This window comes from Schistocerca gregaria, chromosome 9, assembly GCF_023897955.1.
Source record: "Schistocerca gregaria isolate iqSchGreg1 chromosome 9, iqSchGreg1.2, whole genome shotgun sequence".
NCBI lineage: Eukaryota > Metazoa > Arthropoda > Insecta > Orthoptera > Acrididae > Schistocerca > Schistocerca gregaria.
The window spans coordinates 97,618,554-97,646,235 of NC_064928.1; the positions used below are offsets into that span (position 1 = coordinate 97,618,554).

Consider the following 27,682-nt stretch of genomic DNA (forward strand, 5'->3'; position numbering starts at 1 on the left):
GCTGGGCTGCATGAGAAGTTTTCCATGCCTCCTTCTGCACCATGCATGATTGGTGGGGTTCCGTACACCAAGTCCTTGGAACGTAAGACTTAGTACCATATGTACACGTATTCCATGAAGTTTCTGCAAATGGTGCTCTCCACATAAACCGCCTCCATTTCATCCAGACCATCCACTGATGTGGTGAACTACTGCAGAGATTATATTAGCTAGTCACAACATAGTTGACAATGCTTCAAAGTTTTTCATTTCAGTGAGTAGTACTGGTGACTATGTGTATGTTATCATTGATGTGATACAACCACTTTATTCCACAGCCAAATTTAACATGGGAAAGTCCATTTTTCTCCAACACTTTTCCACAACACATGAACAATGGATGCAACAGGTGGTTTACACAAGGAAACTGGACAGCAGTATGCCTTCCCAATTTTGGAGGCAATTAATAGATCCAGCACTCATGCTAGATGACATGGTTTGGACTGTGTTGTTAAACAGCTGCCTCCATAGATACAGACTTTGTTGATACCTTGTGGATGCAGAGTGCAAGAAGGTAGATTTCAGATTACTTACAGAAATTTTGTGCTCTCACAACAGTAGTGTTGCTATGATGAATGTCGTGCTGAAAACTGCGGTACACACATGCGAATGTGTTGGCAGTCTGCCTAACATCTGTGGCACTGACTCTCTGCTGCTACTGCAATAAAGTTAACCTCTCTGTCACAGCAATGAGTTGTCATAGAGCACTGGTCATGTATGGAAGGACATGACGTTGACTTTTCAGGAGTCACAGTCGCAAATGTTCAGCATCTTGCTGTCACCCAACGCCAGGCATGACCTCCAATACACAGTGCGCGCTGTGGCACATTTCTTGAACTTCTTCATTCCAAATGAGAAAGCCAGACAAGTTTAGCTCGATCTCCTCAGAATAGCTGCAGATTATACATCCAAGATGAGAAGGTGGAGCAGTATTTTCTCATCAACACAGGCTCAGAGGTGAGAATCATTCCAAAAATGACAACTCAATCAAAAGTTTTGGAGCCTCTCCTGCAGCTTTGAGTGACAAATGACACACCCATAGAAATACACAGTGTGGCCATTTTTACAGGGGATCTTGGTCTACCTGTACTTTTCACATGGAAATTCACAATCACCAACGTCAATGAGCCATTATTGGGTGCAGATCTTTCGCAGCAGTTTACCCTTTCCCCTGACATAGCAGACAACAAACTTTATGACGGTAGCAGCAGTGAGTCAGTGCCACACATGTTAGGCAGACTGCCTACACTTTCACATGTGTATATAGCAGTTTTCGGCATTACAACAGCCAAATGGTTACTGAATACCTACAGTTCCTTGAACTTGGACCTAGCTACTGTGAACAAGAAGTACAAGGACATGAAGGTGGAACATGTGAAATTAAAAAGAAGAAAATAAAGTTTTACAATCAACTTTAACCAACAAGAGAGAGCTGATGGAAATTAAGAAGCATCTTGTTAAATTGCAGGAAGACAACATGCTGTGAAGAACAACCTGTAGCTCCAGCTTCCCAAATCCAGGCAGTATTGAAGAATGTGGAAAATCTTTAGTGTTTGATAAACAATTTTTGTGGTTCCTCCAGAGATGATAAACAGTTTATTACCTGGATGAGATGATGACTAGAACTTTGCTAAGGTTAGACCATGGAGGGCAAGAAGAATGTGAAACAAATGTGTGAGAATGCAATCTGTAGCATTCTAGGGTGTGTCAGCCAGATAGAATCACCCAACTTTGCAGTTTATCACCACATCCTTTGCATGAGCTTCGAGAGAAATCTTTCAGGCCAATGCAGGTCAGTACCACTATGATTAGTGCAGAACTCCCACGTCCCAGTGTAACACTGCTCTGTTCTTCATTGCATCTCCTCAGATACATAGAGGCTTCAAAGACATGGTTCATTAAATCAGTACTATTATGGAACCCCTGTTCTCACGAGCCTTGCTGACTATCTTCCGATGAGCTACATGCTCCTAAGGCAGCAGTGGATGGTTTATTACACTCGAGGACTGTACCCTTCATACAGTGTTTGGGTTTCCCTCATTCACCTGGTGACAAAAAATGTTGGTTCCTACAAGATATGCAGCGATTACTGGGCTTTGAATTCTCATATGGTCCCAGGCACCAAATACCCAACATTCAAATTTCACCAACACATTAGCTGGTGCATCTGTTTTCAGTGTTCTCTGCTGTCATTAGATGCACTTATAAATTCCTATGCCCCTGAAGATACACCTAAAACAACATTATATTTTTATGCCATTTGCGCTGAATGACATTTTTTGTGCGTGTTAAATGATGCCACTTATACATGGCATTGACAGAGTTATCCCTAAGTTTCCATTCTGCTTTCCCTTTTTGGATGACATTCTCATATTCTCATCTTCTTCTAAAGAGCATGATGATCACCTTTGACAAATTTTTGAGGCTTTGGAGAAATTTAGATCACAGCCAATGAAGAAAACTACCATGCACACAGCATGTAACTTACCTATGTCACTCAGTGACATGGACAGGTATTTGACTAATATGAGGAGGCCTGGACTTCATTAAGCAGGTGCTCCAACTGGCAACTTTCCATGAACATCTACCATCACCACACACCACAGGCTGCTGAAATCCAAGCACCATTAACAGATGCTTCATCCAGAAACAATTCTCATGGCAAGCAAGCACTGCAGTGGACTGGTCAGATGCAGCATGCATTTGATAAAATAAAGGAGTGCTTACACAAAGCTGTCATCTTGACATGCACAGTACCTTCAGCACCTCTGTATGTTACATCCGCCACTGAAACTGATACCAGCGCAATATTGCAGCAGATGACAGCTGACCAGAGACAATCACTCGAATTCTTCTCACAGAAGGTCACAGTGTCGCAACGCAAATTGTTCACCTACAACAGAGTTGTTGGCACTCTATGAAGCAGACAAACACTTTTGCGAGGGCATAAAAGGAAGACCCTTCACAACATTCATAGGTCACTGACCTCTGGTGCATTCAATTCTCAACCCAGGAAGAAGCTGCACCCTTTCCCACTTCCACCACCTCGACTTTATTGGACAACTTGCAAGAGATGTATGACACCTAAGGCAAGCTAATGACACAGAGGCTGAGTTCTTCTCAGGTATCCATGCAATGACAGTCAGTACAGACTATAATTAAGTAGTTGAGGCAGAGCAGGAGGATCCACAAATCACGTCACTTCTGCAATAGAATAACATCGGACTGACATTGGAATGGAGAACAATCCCTAGCATGGATAAGCAGTTATGGTGTGGTACTCCCAACAAAAGTCACGCCCAATTGTTCCATAAAAATTCTGCAAAGTAATTTTTAACTATCTCCGTAACATGTTGCACCCCACAGTCCAACTAACCACAAACTTGATCACTGAATGTTTTGTATGGCCTAACGTGAAAGTAGACTGCAAAACGTGGACACACATGTGCATCAATTGCCAGTGCAGACCACTGTTTGTCAGAGCATCACGTAACAGAATACAAATATACCAGGATTTTAGGAGACTTCCAAATACTGGGACTATGTCTTCAGAGAAGCCACAGAAATTCACACCAGAAATAATCTTATCAGTTGGGGCTGTGGCTATAATCTCATCATAGCTTGTGAACCAGCACTGGGTCTAATTAAGATATCATGAAGAAAACACAATGATCTGGTGACTAGTGGGGATATAGCAACTACATTGGTGCTATCACGGATGCCGACGCAAGTGTCTTGCGACAGTCGACACTCACCCTTGGGAGCGGACTGTGGAGAGAATGGCTTATGTTGGAAAAGAATATAAGTCAGCCATGAGTTCTCACGAGCTCAGTTCAACAATGCACCTGATAATGTTGACATGTCTTATCACTGAAATTTTGTTCCTGTTGGACACTATGGACCGGAAGGACACCCATGTATTGTATGATCCTATGTACATTAGTTTAGTTACTTATGTTAAAAGCACAATTAAATGCATATACCATTAATATTTATACAAAATTGTGGTGTTAAATTGTAATTTGTTAACTTTGTTTTTATAACTTACTTTACTATGATCAAGTCGAAAATAAATAGTTTGACCCTCAGCATTATTTGCCAAAAAGGCCTTAACTGAATATATAAGGGTGTTATCACTTTTTTAATTTATCATTTTTATTTTGACTTTTTATTAGTCTATGCATGAATAATCAGAAACTAATAGAAAAAAACATAATTAGGGTTATGCATCTTTAACCATAAATATTTTGCTTTGTTAATGGCACATATTTAATGTGTTAACTCACTTGTACAGTAATCAGAAATGGGAGTTTGATTCATTTAAGAATAAAAAATAATCACCTTTGAAGATAAGATTATTTCCAAGCTCTGTTAACTACAAAACATTTGCGGATGATTAACATTGTTTCCAGTAGCTGAGAGTGTAGTGCAAAAGCCTTAAAATCATGCAGTTTCTGGTTCAAAGCTCACTACTAGGAATGTTTATTTTAAATCTATACTCGCTGTCATATGGAAATGTTAGTTAACAAATAGACTCATAATTTTGAAATAAAAGAAGATATTTTATTTTAAAAAAATGGTCATATGAAAGTAAATTAAGATTTTTTAGGGTCATGTGAAGTGCTTTATATACTCCAGTAACCCTGTACAATCTCTAGAAATGAAGAAGGTATTTTATATTATCTTTTAAGATTTGTATTTCTTGATCAAATTATAATTTATTGTGAAAGGTTAGATTTTTATACAATGGGTAACAGTAATTAAAAATAAAAAGATTATTTCTATTAAATAAATTATGATTTAGTATTTAATAACTAACATTTCCATATGTTAGTAAATACAGAATTTTAAGGTAAAGAAGTTGTTACTAATCACAGTCAAACCAGCAACTTTATACTTAGAAGAATTTCATCCTCTACATCAACAAAGTGGGTTTTATTTTATTATTTTTTTTTTAATTCAACAGAGCTCAGCAACATAATCTTGACAACCACTTTGTTTTGAGATTTACTGATAATTGTGTCATATTGCTTTAGAAGAACAATCCCAATTTGAGAATAAGAAGGATTTCCATAGCTATAATATTACAATAACAAATGACTCATTACTGAGAGAATTAATGGCTCAAAAGTAGTTAAATATACAGCCACAAAAATCTTTGGCTATCTATCTAGTAATTTTGTTCTTAGATCAGTCCTTCACTTGTAACATCAGCAGTAATAAAACCTAATATATTCACATTTATTCAGTTTAACTTTTTCAGTTAGTATTACGAGCTCCACTGAGTCCTTAGTGTTACTAGGGTATGGGACAAGTATTCAATATTTACAATCATAATTTTTTTACAAAATTAAATTATAGTTACAGATGGACACAATAAATTCATGACAGCACTCGTATCAACTGATCTTACATTGTAATGCATGACAATAAGTAAGATATATAACACAAGAAGACATCATGATCAATATTTATGCTACACTGCAAGAATTTATATTAGTAATATCTCAATACTTAATAATCAATGTGATATCCTTAATGATAAACCATAATTTATGTTTTTGTTTACACTAATGGGACATCCATGTTAAATAATAGAACTACACAAATGCACGCTCATTAAATTTTGTGTCAAAAAATTCACTACTACAACAGTGATTCTTACTATTTGGTATTGAATTTGGTGTTTCTAGAGCAAGACATTTTGTTGGACAATATGAAGAAAAGGATAGACTGCTACTCACCGTAAGGACAACACATTGAGTTGCAGACAGGCACAATAGAAAGACTATTATGATTTAGCTTTCGGCCAAAACCTTTACCAGAAAAGAAAACATAAACACACTCACACAAGCAAGCACATCACACGCACACATGACTGCCATCTCCAGGAGCTCTGATCAGGATCCAACTGTCACAGTGAACAAAAGCACCAATCTGGAGTGGGTGAGGAATGGGGAGGCATAGCAGGGTACAGGAAGGGGGGGGGGGGGAGTGCTGTCTGGTTAAGTGTACAGGGACTAGATGGAGCATGAAGACTGCCAGGTGCAATGTTGGGAGGTGGTGGAGCAGAGGAGGGGGTTGAGGGACAGAAAAAAAAGAGGAGCAATAGAAAGTAAAGACAGGCATATATTTTGGCAGATGCATCACACTATGAGGGTGAGGGGACATGAATAGCAAGGAGGTGATGGACAGGTCAGGGGCGAGGGCTGTTTGGTGGAGAGAGAGTAGAACAGGTTACTGTAGATTGAGGACAGGATGATTTCAGGAGCATAGAATGTGTTGTAAGGATAACTCCCATCTATGCAGTTCGGAAAAGCAGGTGGAGGGTAGGATCCAGATGGCTTGAGTTGTAAAGCAGCCATTGAAATCAAGCATGTTTTATTCCCCTTCTCTGTCCCCTCCAGACTGCTGCTTTCATCCAAAATGGAGGTTGTATTACAGTTCGAGCTGCAGAGATGACGCTCATGTGTGCTTGACATGTGCTTGCTTGTCTGAATGAAAAGATGTGTTTTCTTTTCTGAAGAAGTCTTTTACTGAAAGCTAAATCGTAACAGTCTTTTCATTCTGCCTGTCTCCAACTCAACCCATCATCTTTACAGTGAGCAGCAATCTATCTTTTTCCTTTTATTGTTTATATTCCAACCTGGACTTCCATTGTTTGATTTTTTAATCAAGTTATTACAGTTTGGAGTGAATAAGTTTTATTACTTAAAATAAAGGAAAAAGGCACTTCCAACACAGGCCACAGAACAGATTCCACTAACAATGGTAATTAGACAAAAAAGAACACTAAGGAATATACTATCATGTGACAGACAGAAGTGCCAAAGATGTAGAAACATCAGACATGCCAATAAGATGTTGTCCACCTACACACAGACATCATGAGATAATTGCCACAAGAAACCATACTATGTAACTCCCATTCATTTGCTGATTCTGAAGATGCAATTGATGATGGTGTATAATTAGTCTGGAGCTTCTCTTTTAAGTGCTTTTGTGAATATGATTGCCAAAATATCTTCTGACTTGACATAGGAGACAGGGATAGAATCATCATTTTTTTAAAAACAGGTATGGTGCAATCTAGTTGTCCACAAAGAGATGAGTTGGTTGTCCCACACTGACACCTAACTCCTGCATGACAGTGCAAAGCCACAACGTTTTAAAAGCTTGGTCAGATGCTGGCATATACTCTGTTTCCACCATTGAAGACCTGGCAACACATTTTTTGCCTGTGAGATGTCCATCTAATGACATGTCCATCTAACATGTCCACTGGTTAAGATACTGATGTAACCTGTCATCAAATGATCAGTATCAATGTTGCCAGCAAAATCAGAATCTGGGTACCCATGAGGTTTAAGATTGCTAACACTGAGTTTTAATACTCTCTACCACTTGGAAGATATTCTAGGATGTGTTTAACAGCATTTCAAAGCTCAGGTCCTGGGCTGTGAAGAAACAACTGGCAGAACACATTCTATCAGGTCTTGTCATTGTGGCAGCAAACATTAACCTACCTGCAGCCTCACAAAATGGAATATGTTCCTTGCCTTCATTAGCTGGATTCTAACCCATGTGCAACTGTAAACTGTAAACAGTATGTGTTACACGAGTCTTACAGTTGTTCATGTTCATTTTCTTCTAAGAGGCGACAAATGAACAGTTTTTTAGCTTCGTGGCATTACCTGATTTCCAATCTTACAAAGTGATTAAGATCATAAAGCACAATTTCAAAATGATAGTCTAGAGGTCAATCCACTACATCACAGGTATTATTTATTGCCAGTGAGGACATTTCATCTTTCATTACTTTGTACCATTTCTCAGAGTCTCGGAATGAGATCATCTCCTCAAAAATTTGTGTTTCATCACTCACTGCTGTGCAAACCACTTAATTCTGGAGATGGACTGGTTAGTGAATTTCATCACAATTTCTAAGATTCATTCCAAACTGAACAACCCTCTCAGTAACACAAGGCGCTTGATCCTGCATGACTGCTTCTCTATTTTCCACAGGTTTTTGAATTTCATCTTTAAAAACAACAAAATTGTTGGCTCCACCTAACGATGTGAGTAGCATCTTTCCATATAGAGCAGCATGAACTAATTCTCCTGGAGTATAGGCACAAGTTGGCAAATTCAATTTAAATTCTTTTCTATATAGTTTATCATAGTAATGTGATTCACAAAAAAGTATGAAGTGCTTTATTTTAAATTTGGAATCATACCACTGACAGCCATTTTCTTCCAGTTCTTGAAGTTTACATGGCCCAGCCTCTTATGTCATCACAGAGCTAAATCAGATGATTCAATTCTGCAACACTGATTTTTCAGTTTTTATACAAGTTGGCATTGGCCTCTCACTACATACCACAACACTGTTGTTGTTTAACTTCTTTACTGCCACTTGCTTCCACTGAAAAAAGATTTCTCTTCAAACCAGGTATGTATAATGCATCCTCCAGTGTGCATGGTTTCCATGCATCATTTACTAATGTATTTCACTTGAGTGACCCAGTACCTTTGGCACAGACAACTGAACTATATCCTCTCTGGAAAGAAACTTCAAATCTCCCCATGAATTTAAATACTGAAATCCACACCTTGTGCGAATGTGCATGTTTTGACACAGCATTGTTATCAGAATTAGTAGCCAATATGTTTCTAATCTCTGCACTCAAAGCTTAATGTTTAGTTTCTTGACATTCTCTTGACAACTTAAAAAGTCTTTTTTTGCACTCAACCTGATAATGACAGTACTTATTACAACAATAGCACTCAACATTTTTCTTGTTCACAGAATATTTGCTTAAACTGTTTTGCAAACACTAACTTTAATCATTTTGTGGTTAATCTTGAGAACAGCAAATGCTGTTGCTGTTTTTTCAGTTTACGACAAATGATTCTCTACTTTCAGTATCCCTGTTGTCAAGTTATTGAAGTCTACTTGCTTTCATCACAGAAGTCCCAAGCAGTAAGAGAAGAAACATACTTTGCCGGAGGTCCACTGAAAACTTTGGAAATCTTGTCTCTGAACTACCACTGGTTCACCAACATCTGCAAGAGACTATGCCAATACTTCGACTTTACTAATTTGCTGTACAATACTATTACAGTGCAACATTTTATATTGAAGAATTGTTGTTTCAATGTTACTTTACTTATTGCAGATCAATGTTCATGAATTTTCTTAAGGAGATTCCATACACCATTTGCTGTAGCAACATGAAAGCACAGTTTGCAGCTGGTCAACTCCATATCAGACAAACTAAAAGGCATAGCTTTTGCATTAAGCTCATCCCACAAGTTCTGTGCATCTGTTCCTTCAGCTGGCCTCACTTTACTTCTGCAATAACTTCCAGCAATTTCTCAGCATGAAAGATAATTTCCATTTGATATTTCTCCAGTTGAAAGTTACCTCCATTGGATTTCTGGATGCTGATAAACATTCAATCCATCTTTTACCTTCTCACTTGCCAAGAGGTACACCCACAGAATGTAACTGAATGCTCTTGGGAGACTTCATGGGTCTTATGGATGCGTGGAAAAAAAAGGCATTACCCCAGTTAATAAACCACTAGGGTGAATTTTGTATGGTTACTATGCAAGTCCTGTTTCATTCTGCTATTATAGCCATGGTATGCACTACTGAATCGATTTCTTTGTTGTAGAACCTACAGCATATATTATGTAACAGTAGGACATTATGCAGAGAATCAGTAAATAGCAGGCTGCTTGATATTTTGTTCTTGTATATAAGCTTATCTCAGCTTTATTGCCTTCATCAGTACATCTGCAAATAATCACATTTATTTATGTTTTATATAATATATAATTTGGAAAGGTTTTATACACTGGTTGTTGTACTCGCATCCTGACATTGTAAACAGACATATGTCAACTTTCAGTAAACTGCTGCTGCTATCTGTAGTTGTTGAATGTAATGCTTTTTTTTAGTAATGTTTTAAAGTTGTCTGATGATTTGATGTTGCAAGTATATTACAATATGTTTTTTATTATTCTCACAACTGTAGAAGTTCAACTTGGACTGTTAGTTGTTTACTCAAAAACATTATGTTGTTGTGGGTCGTGTATCTATGAAGCTGTTATTGACGTATTTGTAATGTCTGGTATTTTGGCTATCTTCTACCACTGGATAAAATTTCTATAATTTTTTTAAACAAGGGAAAATTCAGGATTGAATGTAACAGTATTAGAGAAGGAAAGTTGCTACTCACCATATAGCGGAGATGCTGAGTCATGATAGGCACAAGAAAAAGATTCACACGATGTCTTGCTGACAAAGGCCTTCATGGGCAAAAGCTATAACACACACACACACACACACACACACACACACACACACACACACACAAACATCTGCAGTTTAAGACATCAGTGTGGTTTCAGTTGTCCAAGACTGCAGACATGTGTGCAAGTTGCATTTGTGTGTGTGTGTGTGTGTGTGTGTGTGTGTGTGTGTGTGTGTGTGTTTTGCTGACAAAGGCCTTAATGGCCAAAAACTATAATTCTGTTAATCTTTTTGTTGTGCCTATTGCGACACAGCATGTCTGCTACATGGTGAGTAGCAACTTTCCTTCTCTAATATTGTTATTATTGGATATGTATATTTAAAATTACTCCAAAATATTCATGACTGGACCTTTCGGGATTCTGTGCAGGATTTGTAGTTCATTTTTAATGTTGTCTTCTTATCAATGAAAATTCTTTTTGCCAGAAGCTGATTATTTCAAATTATTATACCGCAGAACTGAACTATAATGCACGGAAATATCCAAAGTAAGCATCACTGTTGCCATAGTTATGTGAAGATGATGCACTTATGAGTAAGGCAAATGTTGTGGAATTGGAATGAAGTCTTTTTGCCAGGTTTAGGATATGGCAAGACCAGATTAATCTGTTGTCAATGTAAGCATCCAAAAGCTTAGTGGAGTCCACTTGCTGTATTTGTTGTCCATTGCATTTAACTAGAATGTAAAATGCTCCTATCACAGCACAAAGGAGTTGGGGATGTAAAGAAAGGGAAATAGGTTGTTTTATATTATCTGGCAGTTTCAAAAATATTTAAATCGAAACATCTTACATATTCATACTTTTTTTACTTGTTAGTATTAGTTCCTATGTCATGTAATATAATGCATCATGTCAGGTAAAATAATGTGTTACATAGTGTCATGGCACACAACTTGACACAATCCATCATCTCATTCAACATGATACTTGTCATGTCATGCAATATGACACAAAGTCCATTAAAGTTTAGGATCCATACATCCCCATTCTAGCATACTTCCTACTATAGATTCACCCCACTATCAGATACTTCCTATTGCATCCCACTCTCCAGAAGCACATAAATTTGTGCCTATTTATTCTTACACCCCTTACTATACATACAACATGGGCCCTCTCTATACATACCACAGAGGGTAGGTTTGGGGAAGGACTGGTCTCCTCTGGGGAAAAAAGGCATCCCTCCCACCATCACCCATGGTTCAAAGAACTGTTTTGTTGCCCCCCAGGATAGGTATTACATGTATGTTCTTTGGCCATATGATGTTAAATTGTTACTTCTAGATTTTGGGCACAGGATCAGGGACTTAAGCCTTTAATTTGTAAGATGCAGGTGTGTCAACATACTGCAGGTAGGGGCAAGGTGGGGGGGGGGGAGGGGGGGGAGGGAGTGAAATAGGTTTAACTCACAAAAAGCATGATATGTCAATTTCCGCCCCACCCCCTATGATAGGAGCATTTTTCATTTCAGTTTCCAGCTTCTATTCTACAGTAATTTGTACAATAGACCACCACAGCTTGGCAACCAATATAGATTTTCATTGATCGAATACAGGTTTTTCAATTCTCTTTCACACCATATTGTTTATATCATAGGAATGGATAAAGCTTTCACAAAACAACAGGATGACCATTAATTACACATATTTGTCTATCTTGCTACAAAATTTGAACCAATTCTCAAAAGTATAAGATACGGAAGAGGAATGCACAGACTCACAATAAAAGTGTTTTTTGCACATAAAATTTGAATGAAGCTAGGTTTTTGAAAAGAAAGTTTTCAATTTTATTGTAAAAATGCATTGGTTATTTATCAAACTCACTTTAAACTGATTCCGCTCATTCAGTTTATGTAAGAATGAATTTTACATGCCACATTTACCTCGACATTAAACCATCATAACTCAACAACAGATAAAGATTAATGGACAAAAAAAGGTCCGTTTTGACTCTGTCTATTAATTTACACTCACACAAAGTTTGAACTGTACAAGTTTAAAGACAGAAGTGGTGTGCATGAAAAATCACCCAGAAAAACAAGTTTCGTGCATGTTTATGCACAAAAAATATGAACACTGTACGTACAAATGGTGCCGTTGGCAGAGCATTAATTTCTGTCCAATTAAAATCTTTTGCAAAAGGAATTAATCAATTCGAACAATTTGTTTGGGCACCACCTCCAATTTATCGTTCTTACTAACGTAAGTTTATTTAATTCAGAGTAATAATACATTTGTTCTTAAACATTGAAGTCTTGCTTAATATACTGTAACATAGGCTAGTTACAGTAAGACAATGAACAAATGGCTACTGATCCAGGGTGAACCAAGAACATTCTATCGAAATAGCTCAAATAGGAACTGAGCACCAAAACCTCCCCAAAACATGATTCTGTGTATGGGTGTTTTAGGTATCTTTGTTACAGCACTTCCACATTGTAACGATATTTATTTCCCACTGTTATTTTTGTGTACATGAAATTGTAGATATCAAGTTTTTTTTAACATTCACAAAGAGTCCATTACCACTAAATCAATAGGGGATATCATTAAAAACACTGTTAACTTACAGGTTTTTCCACTCTGTTTTATTCACTAAGAGAGAAGTATTGTTTGCAAAGAGGGTTAACTTGATTACTGTAGTGGAACACAGTGAGAGGACATTTGACACTTCTTGCAGCAATTTAATATAAATCATTCAAATGATTTATGAAATGTATACCTAAAAACTTCTAATAACTTTATATGTGTTAATGCCTCTTTATTCAGTGAGTACTACAGTTTTAAACATAGCTGTCCCTTAGCAACCATATATACGTTTCAGTATATGAATCACACAGCCAATGGGTTGCAAATGACTGTTTCGTACATTGACCTGGGTTTCATCACCTTGAAAGATGTCTTCATCAGAATGAAACTTCAAGACACCCTATAAAAATACATAGAAAGTTAAGTTTGACAAAAATATTAACTGAGATGACAATTGTCATGGCACACAAAGCTTAGTAACATCAAGTTACAAAGATCATACTTGCTAATTCAGTGCATCTTCATTCCCAAGAAAAAACATTTTCCATTCAGCCATTCATTGTGCATTTTCTATGTCTTTGTCATCTGACAACCAAATGAAGAGACAAATTTAAGAAAAACTATTGCAGTTAATAATGGCTATGATCTCTCATTAGAGGAAAAGATTTTCAAAGTTAAAACTGATGCTAAAGTGACCACTTTAGATATCAGAGCTGTTTCTGACAATAACGAGCAAAAGAAAGTTTTTTCTATTCAATTTTTCAGACCTATTTCCGATAGAATTTGTTGTCTTCTAGTTAAAAAGAAATAAAGGATGCAAAGTTACCTTTTCCACTAACAATAACTTGCAAAAAAATCTTATTCACACTCTCAAGTCCACAGTTGCTCCTATACTCAGTTCAGGAGTTTATAAAATCACTTGTAATACGTGTCCCGTTTATTATATAGGGCAAACTGGAATATCTTTCAGTGATATGTACAAGGAAAATTTATTGGGAAAAATTGGCACTAATGTACATAATTCCTTTGCTGATCATATGTTAATTTCCGGTCACAAATCAAGAAGTGTTGAAGAAATTTCCATTTTGCACATGAAAACAAAGGTAACAGGCTTGACATACTCAAAGAGATGAAGTTTTCAAGCATATTTCTAAGAACAATGGCAGCATTCTCAATGAACAGTTGCAATTAAGTAACAAACAGTTTTTCCAATGGCTTTAATCCACTACTCCCAGAATTTTGAATCCCTTATTTTTTACTATGTTTTGCTACCTCTAGTTACCAAACAACTTTTTCTTCAAATCTCATTTTGGATTTCCCAGCTGTTTGTATAAATATTCTATAATATCCTGTGTTTTATGTAATGGTAATTTTTGTATAGCCTAACATACGGCTCTGTTAATACTTCATTTGATCAACTTTTTTCTATTTGCAAAAGTACATTACACTCACTTACTTTGTATTTTATTGTTGTAATACCTAAAATGGGCACATGTCACTGTCCGCACCTGACAGGCAGTGCAACATGTATTGTTTTCACAGCAGCAATGTAAACCACTGGGCTGATCAGTATGATGTTCCTAGCAAGGCATAAGTACCAAAGGTTTGAAAGTGCTGAATTTTAACTTTTGACTATTTCTTTCTAACAATGTAACTTTACATAAGTAATCCTTGTATGCCATGACAACGATCGTCTTGGTTAATACTTTTGTCAGACTTAATTTTCTAAAACTTTCATTCTGATGAAAATATCATTAGAGGTGTCACAACTTAGGTCAATGTACAAAACATTTATTTGGAATTGGTTGGCTGCGTGACTCAATGAGTCGTGATATTAATATTCATACTCCCTCTTTAATTCTCCAACAATTTAGTTCCCTCTGCATCTCTTTTGCACACAGAATATTCCCATTATTAATGCAAAATAGATGTCTGTTACTTTTTAAATGGCACCAATGTAAGTAGCTCCTTTAATGATTCTTTTCCACGATTTTTAAAAAGTCTAAAACCTTGTGAAAATGTCATACAAACTTACTTTGCTGTATCTGAGGTAAAGTGCAGTGGGTTCCCCGACAAAACCAGCTCCTGCAGTTCTTGATTATCTCTGAAGATACCCTTGGGCAGGCTCCTGATCTTATTGTAGGCTAGGTTTAGCCTCTTTACACTTTTCAAGTGCGTGAACACATCTTGTTCTAGTGACATGATGTCATTGCGCACCAAAATAACATCCTCAAGCTTGCTAGCAGCCCTGAAGACATCACAGTCCAAAGATCTCAAGTCATGATTTCGTTGAACCAACAGATGCTTCAGGTCACGGGTGTAGCGAAAAAGGTCCCTTGGCAGTGAAATGAGCATTGTGTCCGTCATGTTTATGAACTCTAGATGTGGAACGTACCTGTAGGAAGAAAATTTGGCTTTATTCATAACAAAAGACTGTAAATTTACATTTACATCTCCTACTAAGTACTAAGCACATATTCTGACCCTCTGACTAATCTTAGAAGACATACTGATGAAAGGGAAACCTACATGCATAGCATTTGTAGATAAAAGAAAGCTTTTGAAAATGTTCACTGGAATACAGTCCTTGAAATCCAAAAGGCAGCTGAATAAAACGCCTGGAGTGAATTGTTATTAACGGCTTGCATGGATGTCAGAATACAGCTTGTAACCTTACCCTCCGACACATCACTATTAAAACCTTCTGTCTCTGCACACATTTTGAAAGCTTTGTGAGTCATAAGATATACAAAACAAAAACTTTTTGCTTATCTTCATTTTCTCCAGTTCTTGCATCTAGGGGTACATTCTTGTGGCTGAAATTTTGATTTACTGTGTTCCAGATGACTAAATAACTGATGAAGTACTATCTGATGCTATGATGTTCTTTTATTTTTATCCCTTTCTTCTGTTTCACAGTGACTTCACAATCTCCATTTTCATATAACCATCAATTACATTGTTGCAGACAAACAAAAAAAAAAAAAAAAAAAAAAAAAAAAAAAAAAAAAAAAAAAAATGTGCATTTCCTTCAGAGGCATGCCCACTACTACTTACATTCTGTGGTACTCACAATATTCCAAAGAGTTTACATAGCAAAATAGTCTACAAACTTTCTTGACAAAAGAAGAATCTTCACTGACATACAATATTATTCTGTAAATGATGTGTCCTAAAATAATTTTTTCTAATTATTGCCAGATTTTGCAATTACTAATAGGACTTTTAAGTATACCACATATTTCATAATTTCAAATATTTCTAAAAGAAGGGCGATTTTAACCGTACATACAGAGTACTAACGAACTGATTTCTTTTTACATATTTTAGCCCGAAACAACACATTGTATACAAAAATCATAAGACGTTCATTCAGTTAAATAGCTTTTATAATGTTCACCTATAGAAGAATCAATAGTACACATGGTATCAGTTATTTGCACAAAAAAAGGGGTAGTGTTAGAGGAGGGTGTCACAATACAAAGTGTAAGAGAGAAGTAGTCTCATCTTATCCAAAACCACAATGCGTTTACTATATGTTATAATCAGTGTTATAATTCTTGGCACATTTCAGCTGATATTCTTATGTCCAAGAGAGAACCAGTATCTCATCATATTGTCAGTACCATCCATTGTCTTCTCATACCAGTTCTAACTGTTTTCATTGTCAGCTAACCTTGCCCAGGCCTCTGAATCTGAGCAAGAACTTTGTACAATAGCTTAGTCTACTTTTAAATCTGCCTCTAAAGAGTCAACCCCTTTTCCATGTTTGATGCATTTTGAACTGCCATACATTTCTGTTACATGTCAATGCTCACATTCAACAAAAACTCAATAAGGTTTGCCAAAACTGACATTTCGGAAATTCTGTATATGTTGCTGTAAAAGTAATATGATTGGTTAATCCTTGAATTTACCAGTAAAACCTAACCTTTATAATCACGGTGTGGCAATACTCCGCAATTTATTATTGTATGCAAAGATTTCAAACATTCATCAAGAGACATCAGTAAATCTTAGAATGTCGAGCCATCCACAGGACAAAGAGTAACAATTCCTGGCTCCATTGAAATATAGTAAAGGACAATCACTGTTCAAGAAGCAGGCATTAGACACCATTACATACATGGAAGAACCCAACATCATAGGAAAAAAAGTATTATGAACAGATTTTTTAATAAGCCAACAGCAATGAGACTGTGTAGTGCATAAGAAAAAATATGGATATTCAAGGGAGGACAAGCACTTGTTACAAAAACTGATATTTACGCATTTCAAGGATGCTCAAAATGATTTACAGGATGTGCATGATAGTGATCCACTACGTTATGCACATCAAATTGCACACAACAGAGATTACAGTGATTTCAAGGGAAGCAGTGGATGGTTGCATAACTTCAAACAATGCTTCATAGCGAAGGCATAACATAACAAAATTTCAAATGAAGCACCAACTTGGCAAAGGAACAGCAAACTGTGGAATCAGCCTGAAAATTTGCAGATGAGATAAACAAAATTATCCCACCTTTTAGCAAGGCATTTGTTTTCAACTCTGACCAATCGCGATTTGAAGAGGAAATGAATATTAAAGGAACATCAGAAATTACGGGTGCCAAGGGAGTTGTATTTAAGACCAACTAATATCAATACTTTAATGCATTCATATACAATTATGTCAACTGTTAATCTGGATGGTAAATAGGCTGGAAAGTTATTTACTGTTCTGCAATACACTGGAGGTGCTCTGTCCCCTACAATTCCTTCTTGTGTACACGATCTTGCAAAGGCAGTAGGGAATATTTACATCACAGCAACTAAGAGTGGGAACATGGGCATAAGAGAGCTATAACTAAGGTATTAACACTGCTTTTGACCAATAGCTGGTCCAAATAATTTGCTTTTGCTTGATTCCTGGTCTAAATATAAAAATCATACTCCTTTAGAGCAAACTATTCCTCCTGAAATGTTTGCAAGATTGCAATTCACACCACATGGAACCACTGTTTTTCCATGCCTACAAAGCATGCAGCTATGCCTTAAAGGATACCCAGGTTCACAATAAGCTCCATGGCAGACTGCAGGTTGCATGCCATAACATTCCATCTGTCATCATCACCCCATTACACCAATATGTTTCTTTATGCATTCTTTAAGAGTGGATGCCTAGCTGAACATCCTGCATGGTTCGTAGCTCCCAAAGATGTTTGCCTTTGATCTTAGTAGTGAGAACCTTTGTGACCATTCTGGCTCAACATTTTTCATTCGGTGTTCCTGCTTGGTTTGTTTTGAACATTTCTTGAATGTACACAATGTCCGTTCTGTGAAGTGTAAAGCATACATCCCATAAAAGGTTGATCTCTGCACCTCCCAGACAACAGTTTTCAGTTGGCCTCCTGATGCACATGGTGAGTCATTAGTAACTAATATTTCTCCTGTCACAATTGTTAACACAACACTTTCAAATGAGTCTTACTAAAGATAGAATTTCTGACCACACACTCAAGGGATACCTTGTAAGTGCCATCTCATAACTGCCTGAAATGTTTTGTAACTCATAAGTTTTCTTCCCTGCATGAAGTTCAAGCTGGCATTGTTTATTTTTTTCAATTCCTCCAATTTCTGTATTTTTGGTGGGCCAAGTAGGCAGTGACATGCAGTACCAAATACATTTCATCACTTTCCATGCTTTAGTTCCTGTGTGCAGTATGTGCACAGCTCAGACAGAGTCAGCACTTTTCCTGAGCCTCTGAATCTTTACTCCCAGGTATGTTTCACAGGCTCTGTCTTCTTGTGAACTCAAACACCATATTTGAATTGTGGGAACTGTATGCATCTGACATAAATTAGTTTGACCTACACACGTGTTCAGTTCACCTGTAAAATTAAATTAATTTCAGCTCAGTGGAGAGATTATTTCTGTTTTATGATGCTTCATTGCACTGCTCAGCAGGAAGGCAGCAGTTTGTTTCCCCCACCTCCCAAGGAGATAAATCAAAGAGAAATTTCCATCAATAGTTACATTCTGACAGAGGGTAGCTCACAATAAATATAAAAAAACCTTATGTACATAATGACATTCTGTAATGAAGATAATGAGTAACAAATACCCTGTAATGGGCATGTGTCTCAACAATACCAAATACGTATGGTACAAAATTTAGTCCTCATTTTTACAGCTCTAATGAAGGTAGAGGGTGTTGCTTGGCACTGAGTGACTTTATGCGGTACAGAGAGCATTAGAAAAGAAGCACCGACTCCAGGCCAAAACTATGCACTTTCACCTGCAGCATGTCATTTGAAAATATGTAGGAGCCTACTACAAAATAATCACTAACCTGAATGCATCAACAGACAGCCAATCAACTTCCTCTGACTGGATGAACACTGCAGTGACTGACAAACCCACACAAGGCGGTATTAAGTTATCCTTCAGCCCGTACATGCACACTGCTGTTGTGAGCTGGACATAGCAGTCACAGCCCCAAGTCGTCTTCGGTGGAATGCTTGAAGGGTAGTGATAGCTGCAAAGCAGAGTTAGTTAGTTAGTTAGTTAGTTACATGTCCCATGGATCATTTTACATAACAAATTGTAATCATGCAAAATGAGTCGTTTTACATTCACATCACATATTAATATCTGCCCCCAAGATTTTCTGTGATTGTAAGTGCAAATATGGCTGAAATAAGTTGATTTAGGAATTCCAAGATGTGCTTTTTCCTATTTAAATTCTAATTAATATGGGCAACAAAATATTTTGAATTTTCCATCCTATTTATTATTTCCTCACCACGTGTTACACTTATCACTGAGTTGTAACCCTAGGTGTACAGAACTGAATATGTTGTGTTTTTTTTAACATTGAGAGTGAGACCATTCACAGAAAACCAGTCAATGATACTTTTAAGAACATTGTTTACCGTTTTTTCTGTTTCTGTATATATGCTTGGACAGATTACAACACTAGTGTCATATGCAAACAGAAGTAATTCTGCTTGTTGTATATTACATAGAAGATCATTTACATGCATGAGGAAGAACAGTAGACCTAAACTGATTCTTGGGGAACCCCATACATGATTTCTGACAAATCAGAATGATGTCCTCATACTATATTGGTCGAATTACTATGAACAATTTCCTGTACTCTTTTGGTTAGGTATGAAGTTATCTGTTGGATAACTATACAATCAATCCAATAAAATGTCGATTTGTCTAGGAAAATACTACAATTCATGCAGTCAAATGCCATAGATAGGTTTCAGAAAATGCCAACCAGCACTACTTTATTATTTAATGCTTGTAAAATCTGGTATGTGAACATGCAAATGGCATTCTTAGAAGAGTGACCCTTCTGAAACTCGGACTGTGATTTGCTGATGATACTGTTGCTGCTAATGTGAGATACTATTCTATAAAATTAAGCAAAATGATATCAGTATTGAAACAGGTTAGTAGTTATTGACATCTCTGTTAAAGATGGGTTTAACAAATACCTTGAGTTAGTGTTGCATTACATCTTTTAGAGAAGACTGGGCTTATTATATATGAAATATTGAGTAGATAAGTCCTCCTGGACACATTGTATGTTTTCTCAGATGACATGTTTCACATCATAATGCTTTACTGAATAGATCTACTGAGCATGTAATTAACTTACTAGTATGTTAAATTTAATTTTAAAGTTAACTGTGTGATATGGTGATACAAGAGCTGCAAATGCAAAAGATGAATACGGTGGAACCTCACTTAATGAGCACCTCTCATAATGTGCAATTCGCATAACAAGCAAAATGAATTGTAAAAAAAAGATTCACTTAGCGATTGATGTTCCACATGACGAGTGATGATGATTGATTGTGGTGTCACCAGCCATTCGTGTATGGTGGGAGAAACATTCAACAATATGAACACCTGTCATTGTCACCAGCTGCATATGAACAATATTTTTAATATGTACTGCAGTCTGGGTTAAGCATTCTTTCTACTACCATTTTAGGTGCAGCTTGTTTTTCTAAACTTGTGTTCACATAGTGTTTTTTTGAGTGTAAATTTCAATAACCTTCATAGAAATGTCCCCAAAGATAAAGCTGCAAGAAGACAACCAAAAGAGAAAGAAAATGACCTTAGAAATGAAACGTAAAATCATTGAAAAACATGAACATTGCTGACTTCGGTTTCATATTCTGGCCGATGTTGCTCCTTAAAATGATAAATGAAACGCAACTGCGAGGCAATGCTATTAATGAGAACATCATTTGTGAGAAGGTGAGAATGATTTTCACCAAACTTGTTAAGCAGACATCAGGATCATCAGCAGCCAAAGAATGGTTTAAGGGAAGCCGTGGGTGGTTCAAAAACTTTGAGAGCATTGTGAGGCACAACGAAGCAGCCAGCTCTGACACAAAGGCTTCATTAGAAACTTCAAGGTGCTCATAGATTCTAAGGGTTATCTGCCACAACAGGTTTTTGATAGTGATGAGATGGGTCTATTCTGGAAAAAGATGCTGAAGCATACCTTTATAACAACGGACAAGAATGCACAGCACAGTCATAGCTAATGAAAAACTGCCTCACACCACTACTCTGTGCCAATGCAAATGACAATTTGAAAATTAAACTGCTGCTTGTTTATCATTCAGAAACTCCACAATAATTCAAAAAGTGTTAAGTCCAGAAGAGCAGATTAAATGTGATGCAAAGGTCAAACAACAAAGATTGGGTATCACATGGTCCTTTTTGTGATGATCAACGAATTGTTTGGTCCTTTGATGAAAAAATATTTGCTTGAGATGAATCTGCCACTCCATGTCGTGCTTGTTACAGACAATGCTGCTGCCCATCCATTGAACTGTTTCAATTCATCAAGATCCAACTTCTGTCTCTCAACACTACTCTGTTACTCCAGCCTATGGACCAGCAGATTATTTCTAACTTTAAGAAGGTCTATAGCACGGCTTTCCAACCTTTTCAGCTGGCGGACCCCTTCTTCAGTCGAAAATCCATGGCGGACCCCTAGTCAGTCAAGAGCACAGTAACTTTAAATTTGAGAGCAAAACCGTGGGAACTGAAAGCTTCTTAATGGAAGTTCCATGATCCCAATGACCCCCCCCCCCTAGTATCAATAGTCTTTGGTGTAGAGATGAATGAAAACAATTTGAAGGTCAAAAATTGACTTATGAAATAGGTGGTGCACTGACAAAGCAAGTTTAACATTTAATGATGCCTGGGGCCGCATACATGTCAGCGAACGCTGTGATTCGCATACATGTCAGCAAGCGCTGTGATTGGCCGACAAAGCTCGCTCCGCGCATGTGTAAAAAGTTTCAGCGCATCTACCACCATGATCCGGCGCATAAACGACCCCTGTATTGTTGCGAAACAGTCGATCAGAGAAACACTAAACTGTGTATGCGTTCTCACTTAGGAACCACAAAGGCTGCTTGGGAATACGACCTGAAAAAAAAGTACACGTTATTCACACACACACACACACACACAAAAAAAATAGTGATGAATTTGATTTTCACAGTTTTATTCAATAATTTTACTCATTATTTTACACAATTTGGTGAAGGGTGGCTGCGGACCCCCAAGAAAGAGTCGGCGGACCCCTAAGGAGTCCACGACCACATGTTGGGAAGCCCCGCTCTATGCTAAAGCACTCTTCGAGCAGTGCTTTGAGTTGACTAAAGCCATCCATTTCACTCTCGGGGAGTTTGGGAGAAATCACTTCAACATCGTTGCCAGCACCAAGATGATCGAAATGGCATGAGAAGGGGTTACCAAGGGAACTCCCATTTCTGCATGCAGGAAGCTGTCCCCAGCGCTTTGTCAGATGTGACTCAGAGGTATTTGAATCGGTACCTGTGGAGCCTGTAGTCATCAAGATGGTGTCTTTGGCTTAGAGCTAGGGACTATAAATGGATAACAATGATATCAATAAGCTTGTGGAAGATCACAACCAAGAAATGACCACCAAAGAGTTTATGGAGTAGTAGTGTGTTTCACAGTAATTAGTTGTGAAGTGGAATTCTTCGGAGGAGGAGGAAGAGGAGGAGGCAGTAACAGCAAAGCAGCAACTTTCTGGCGCAATAAGAGAAATATTGAAAGCATGGGAATTGGTTGCATTGTACACAAAAAATTATAACCCCAATAAACCAGTCGCTATGTACACTACAAATTTATTTGACAATAATGCTGTGTTGCATTTTCACCAAGTGTTAAAGCGTTGGCAGGAACAAGTGACTATAGAAAAGAATTAGTTATGTATCATGAATAATAAAGTACATAATACTGCATATATAACTCTCTTTGAATAAATGGCATCAATAAAACTTTTCGTACTTTTTATGCACGGAAAATATTGTTGTATTTTACATTAATTTATGTGGGATAAACTGTACTGCTTGATGAGTTTTGCACTACAAGTAAGATTTCAGAATGAATTATACTTGCTATGCGAGGTTCGACTGTATATGGAATATGTTTGACTGAATGTACAAAATATGGTGCTCGTCTTTAAACTTTCTTGAAGTATTCCCATCAGTCCTATGTGGTAAGGACCCCAGATCATGCACCTGTACTCCAAAGGAGGACAGACAAGCGTAGTGTAGGTAGTCTCTTTAGTAAAACTGTTGCATTTCTTTCCAATTTAAGTTGTTTGTAATTATAATTCCTAGGTATTTAATTGAATTTACAGCCTTTAGATTTGACTGATTTATCGTGTAACTAGAGTTTAATGGATTCCTTTTAGCACTCACGTGGATGACCTCTCACTTTTTATTATTTAGGGTCAATCACCAATTTTCGCTCCATAATTGTATCTTTTCTAAAATGTTTTGCATTTTGTTTTGATCTTCTGATGACTTTGCTAGACAATAAACGACAGCATCATCTGCAAACAACCCAAGACACCTGCTCAGATTGTTTCCTATGTCATTTATGTAGATGAGGAACAGAAGAGGGTCTGTAACATTACCATGGGGAATGCCAGAAATCACTCGATGACTTTCCACCAGTTATTACGATCTATGTAGACCAGAGTCATGTTCTGAACATCATCCCCTGCAAATCATAGAACCATCTCCAGCCTGAATTATTCCTTTGACACGATGTCCGTTAAATGCCTCAGCAAGCCATCAGTACAGTGGATGCCTTTCATCAGCAGAGAAGAAACAAAAATGCAACTCAGAGACATTTGCGACCACATTACAAGCCTGTAGACAATTACTGTCCAAGCTCTGTGTTGGTTGGTTCATTGAAGATTTTTTGCTTTATCGTCGTTATGAGCAGTGGCATTTGTGAGTTACCCAACTCCAAATATCCAATGCATGCAGTTCCATTCAAAGTGTCTGCTCAGCAACTGGTTGAGATTAAGCTACATTGTCTGACAGAAGCAATTCCTGTCAAGTCTGAAAGCAATTTTCAATGAAAAGGCATGACACTCATATCCTGTCCTTGTCAGTCAGCATATTTTTATGGCCACTGTCCTTACACCATGATAAATGGCTGCAAAAGGTAAACCATCCCGTCAGAGGGCTTGCCGCTCTTTGGCGGGTTCATGCTTGGCTACCGTGGAGCCCCAGCCTTTGCAGCAGCTTTCCCCTTCTGTACTGGATGTCTATCCTCTTGCTATTCTTTTCCCTTCCCTTGGGAAACATGTCTGGGATATTTTTTTGAAATGTGTTCTGCATACTTAGTAGCCAATATCTGAACAGTTTCTCCATCGTTTTTCGTTCCTTTTTTCTTTCTTTGTTCCCTTTCTCCTATCCCTCAGCATTTGAGGTTCCTCTTTTTCTTCTTCCTCCCTGTGCGCTCCTGAAGGCCTGCCCACACGTCATATCAGGTGACCGGGTAGCCCATAATTCCCAGTCCCGGGTTGACACGCAGGGTTTACACATACCCCCTGGTACATGCCAGGACCAGGGAGGGGTGATTGCCTGAGCTGCTACCTTCCCAAATTGCTGACTGGTCCCTCTATCAGGTGTTTGGGAGGTATGACCTAAGGTGTGAACAATCACCTAAGGTGGGTGCACCCACTTCTGAGGGGTGTCCCCAGTTGGAACGAGAGCGCCATCAGAGATGCTGGCAATCGTGAGGGATTTTCTCGCAATGTGCCAATCATCTTCTTCACAGTCAACATCTACCAAACACAAACGGAATGAGGCTAACGATTCAAAGACCCTCCCAGGTGCACCACAGTTCCTCGTGGTTTCACTTACTAAGTCCTTTGCTATGGCAAATCCGTTTATTATTCAGAAAGGTGTTCACGCAATTGCTGGCCCTGTGAAAACCCGTTCTTGTATACGAAATGGCACTTTGCTTTTGGAGACTACTTCCGATTCTCAATCACAACAACTAATTGCAGCTTCATTCCTCCAAGGTTATCCTGCTCGTGTCGAGGCCCATTGAACACTGAATTCTTCCATTATCTACATTAGGCCAATCAATGGTCTGACTGAGGCATAAATCCAAACATATCTCTTTGACCAGTGTCATTGCAGCCCATCAGGTGATGAGGAAGGTAGATGTATTCTTACTGCCCATACACCCTCTTCTCACCTTTGATAGAGTGGTGCTTCTGTCAAAGATCAAAGCAGCCCATGAAGTTACCACAGTCCAACTGTACGTTTCAAACCCAATGCGCTGCTACCAGTGTCATTGTTGCAACCACAACTGAATGTCCATCTCCTTCTCCCCACTTTATCAACTGCAATGATGGCCATGCCGCCTCCTTCTGAGATTCTCCCACATATCTCGATGCATGGGCTGTCCAGGTGATCTGAGTGAAGGAAAAGGTGCCTTAATCGGTTGCTCGCAAGTTGTTGACTAGTTAGAAACCCTGTATTCTACCATCAGACAAATACAGTATTGTTCTTGCTACATCTCACTCCCCAAAGGACACGGCCACGAAGACATGCAACCTCAAATTCAGCATTGTGATTGTGAAATTGCCCAGTGTCATTTGTCCCTCCAACCAACAAGCATCTGAGTCTTCCTCTGCCAACCAGAAAGGCTCCAAGAAGTCAAATGGTATTCTTCCCTGACTCGGAGATCCTCTTCAATGGTGTCACCATATGACACACTCGCCCGGCTGGCCTCCATGTTGCCTGTGCATACCACCAAGTGTTTTTCTATCCTGGACATCATGGATTGAGAAAGAGAGGCTGCTGACACATTTACAGATCTCATGGAGCAGTATCCTCCAGCCACTTCGCCCTGTAGCAGTGAGTCTTCGAAGTCTGGCATTCAGCAGCCATCAAGGTCACACCCCTTCATTTTTTCCCTTCTTCCCCTGTCCTTGTTAGGACTCTCCTCCAATGGAACATTCATGGCCTTCAATCCCACAAAGAGGACTTATGGCTGGTCTTACAATTGGGGCATCTGCTTGTTCTCTGCCTCCAGGAAACAAAATTGTGTCCTCATGATTCTTTGAGCACTTGCATTTCTTCCTGATCTGCTTTCAGCTCTCGCATTTCTTCCCAGTCCGCTTTGATCTTTCCCTGGAGGATGGCATTCCATCTGCAATGATGTTATAATTACAAACTGTTATAGCCTGTATTTTCCTTCCTCACTTGACCTTTTGCCTTTGTACTGTTTACATCCCTCCATCATTCGGTGTCACCAGGGAAGACTTCCTTCAGCTTTTTGGCCAACTCCCTCATCCCTTTCTGCTGCTTGGTAACTTTAATGCACACCATCCCCTTTGGGGTCTCCCAGAGCCTGTTCATGAGGTGCCCTCTTGGCTGACCTTCTCTATCATTTTAACCTCCTCTGCCTTAACACAGGAGCATCCACGTTCCTTTCAGGCTCCTCGCATACCTATTCCCGTTCGGACCTATTCTTCTGCAAGGCTGACTGGAGGCTTTACTCCCCTCTAGCAACACTTGACAAGCAACATTTCCCCAGTTGTGGTGATCAGGTAGAAAACCTTACAAATGCTAGCCTTACTGCTGCAGAATGTTCCATTCCTTGCACTTCCTCTTTGCCGTAATGAGTCCCTATCCCTTGGTGAACTGAGGTATGCCATGACAATTTACATGTGGAGACATGCTCCCCATGTTTTTAGCTGTCATCCTACAATGGCCAACTGCATAATAAGGAGCATCCAAATGGATACAGAGATTAGTGATCACAGGGTTGTCATGGTGAGATTAAATATTACAACCCACAAATCCTACAAAAATAGAAGAAAAATATATGTATTCAAAAAAGCAGATAAAAATTCACTTGATGTTTTCCTGAGAGACAATCTCTGCTCTTTCCAAATTAACAATGTAAGTGTAGACCAGATGCATTTCGAATTCAAAGAAATAATATCACCGGCAACTGAGAGATCTATTCAACATAAATTAACAAACATCGGAGCTGATCCTCCTTGGTACACAAAACGGGTCAGAACACTGTTGCAGAAACAACTAAAATAACATGCCAAATTTACACAGACAAAAAATCTCCCAAGATTGGCGATCTTTCACGGAAGCTCGAAATTTTGTGCGGGCTCAATGTGAGATGCTTATAATAGTTTAAAAATTTAAAAATTGCTCTGAGCACTATGGGACTTAACTTCTGAGGTCATCAGTCATCTAGAAATTAAAACTATTTAAACCCAACTAACCTACGGACATCACATACTTCCATGCCCGAGGCAGGATTCGAACCCACGACCATAGAGGTCACGCGGTTCCAGGCTGAAGCGCCTAGAACCTCTCGGCCACTACAGCCGGCTTATAATAGTTTCCACAGCAAAACTTTGTCTCGAAACCTGGCAGAAAATCCAAAGAGATTCTGC

The 27,682-nt window shown here is 38.3% G+C and overlaps 1 protein-coding gene across 3 annotated transcripts in view; it reads right to left on the bottom strand.

The window, feature by feature from the left end:
- LOC126292235 (uncharacterized) overlaps nucleotides 1-27,682 on the bottom strand; it is a 149,864-nt gene that overhangs the window by 40,705 nt on the left and 81,477 nt on the right. For all 3 annotated transcript variants that reach the window (XM_049986113.1, XM_049986111.1, XM_049986112.1), the window contains exons 4-5: nucleotides 19,226-19,411; nucleotides 14,926-15,285 (exon numbers count right to left, since the gene is read on the bottom strand). In XM_049986113.1, coding sequence (XP_049842070.1) covers nucleotides 14,926-15,285; nucleotides 19,226-19,411 — 546 coding nt within the window. The remainder of the gene's footprint in view (nucleotides 1-14,925; nucleotides 15,286-19,225; nucleotides 19,412-27,682) is intronic.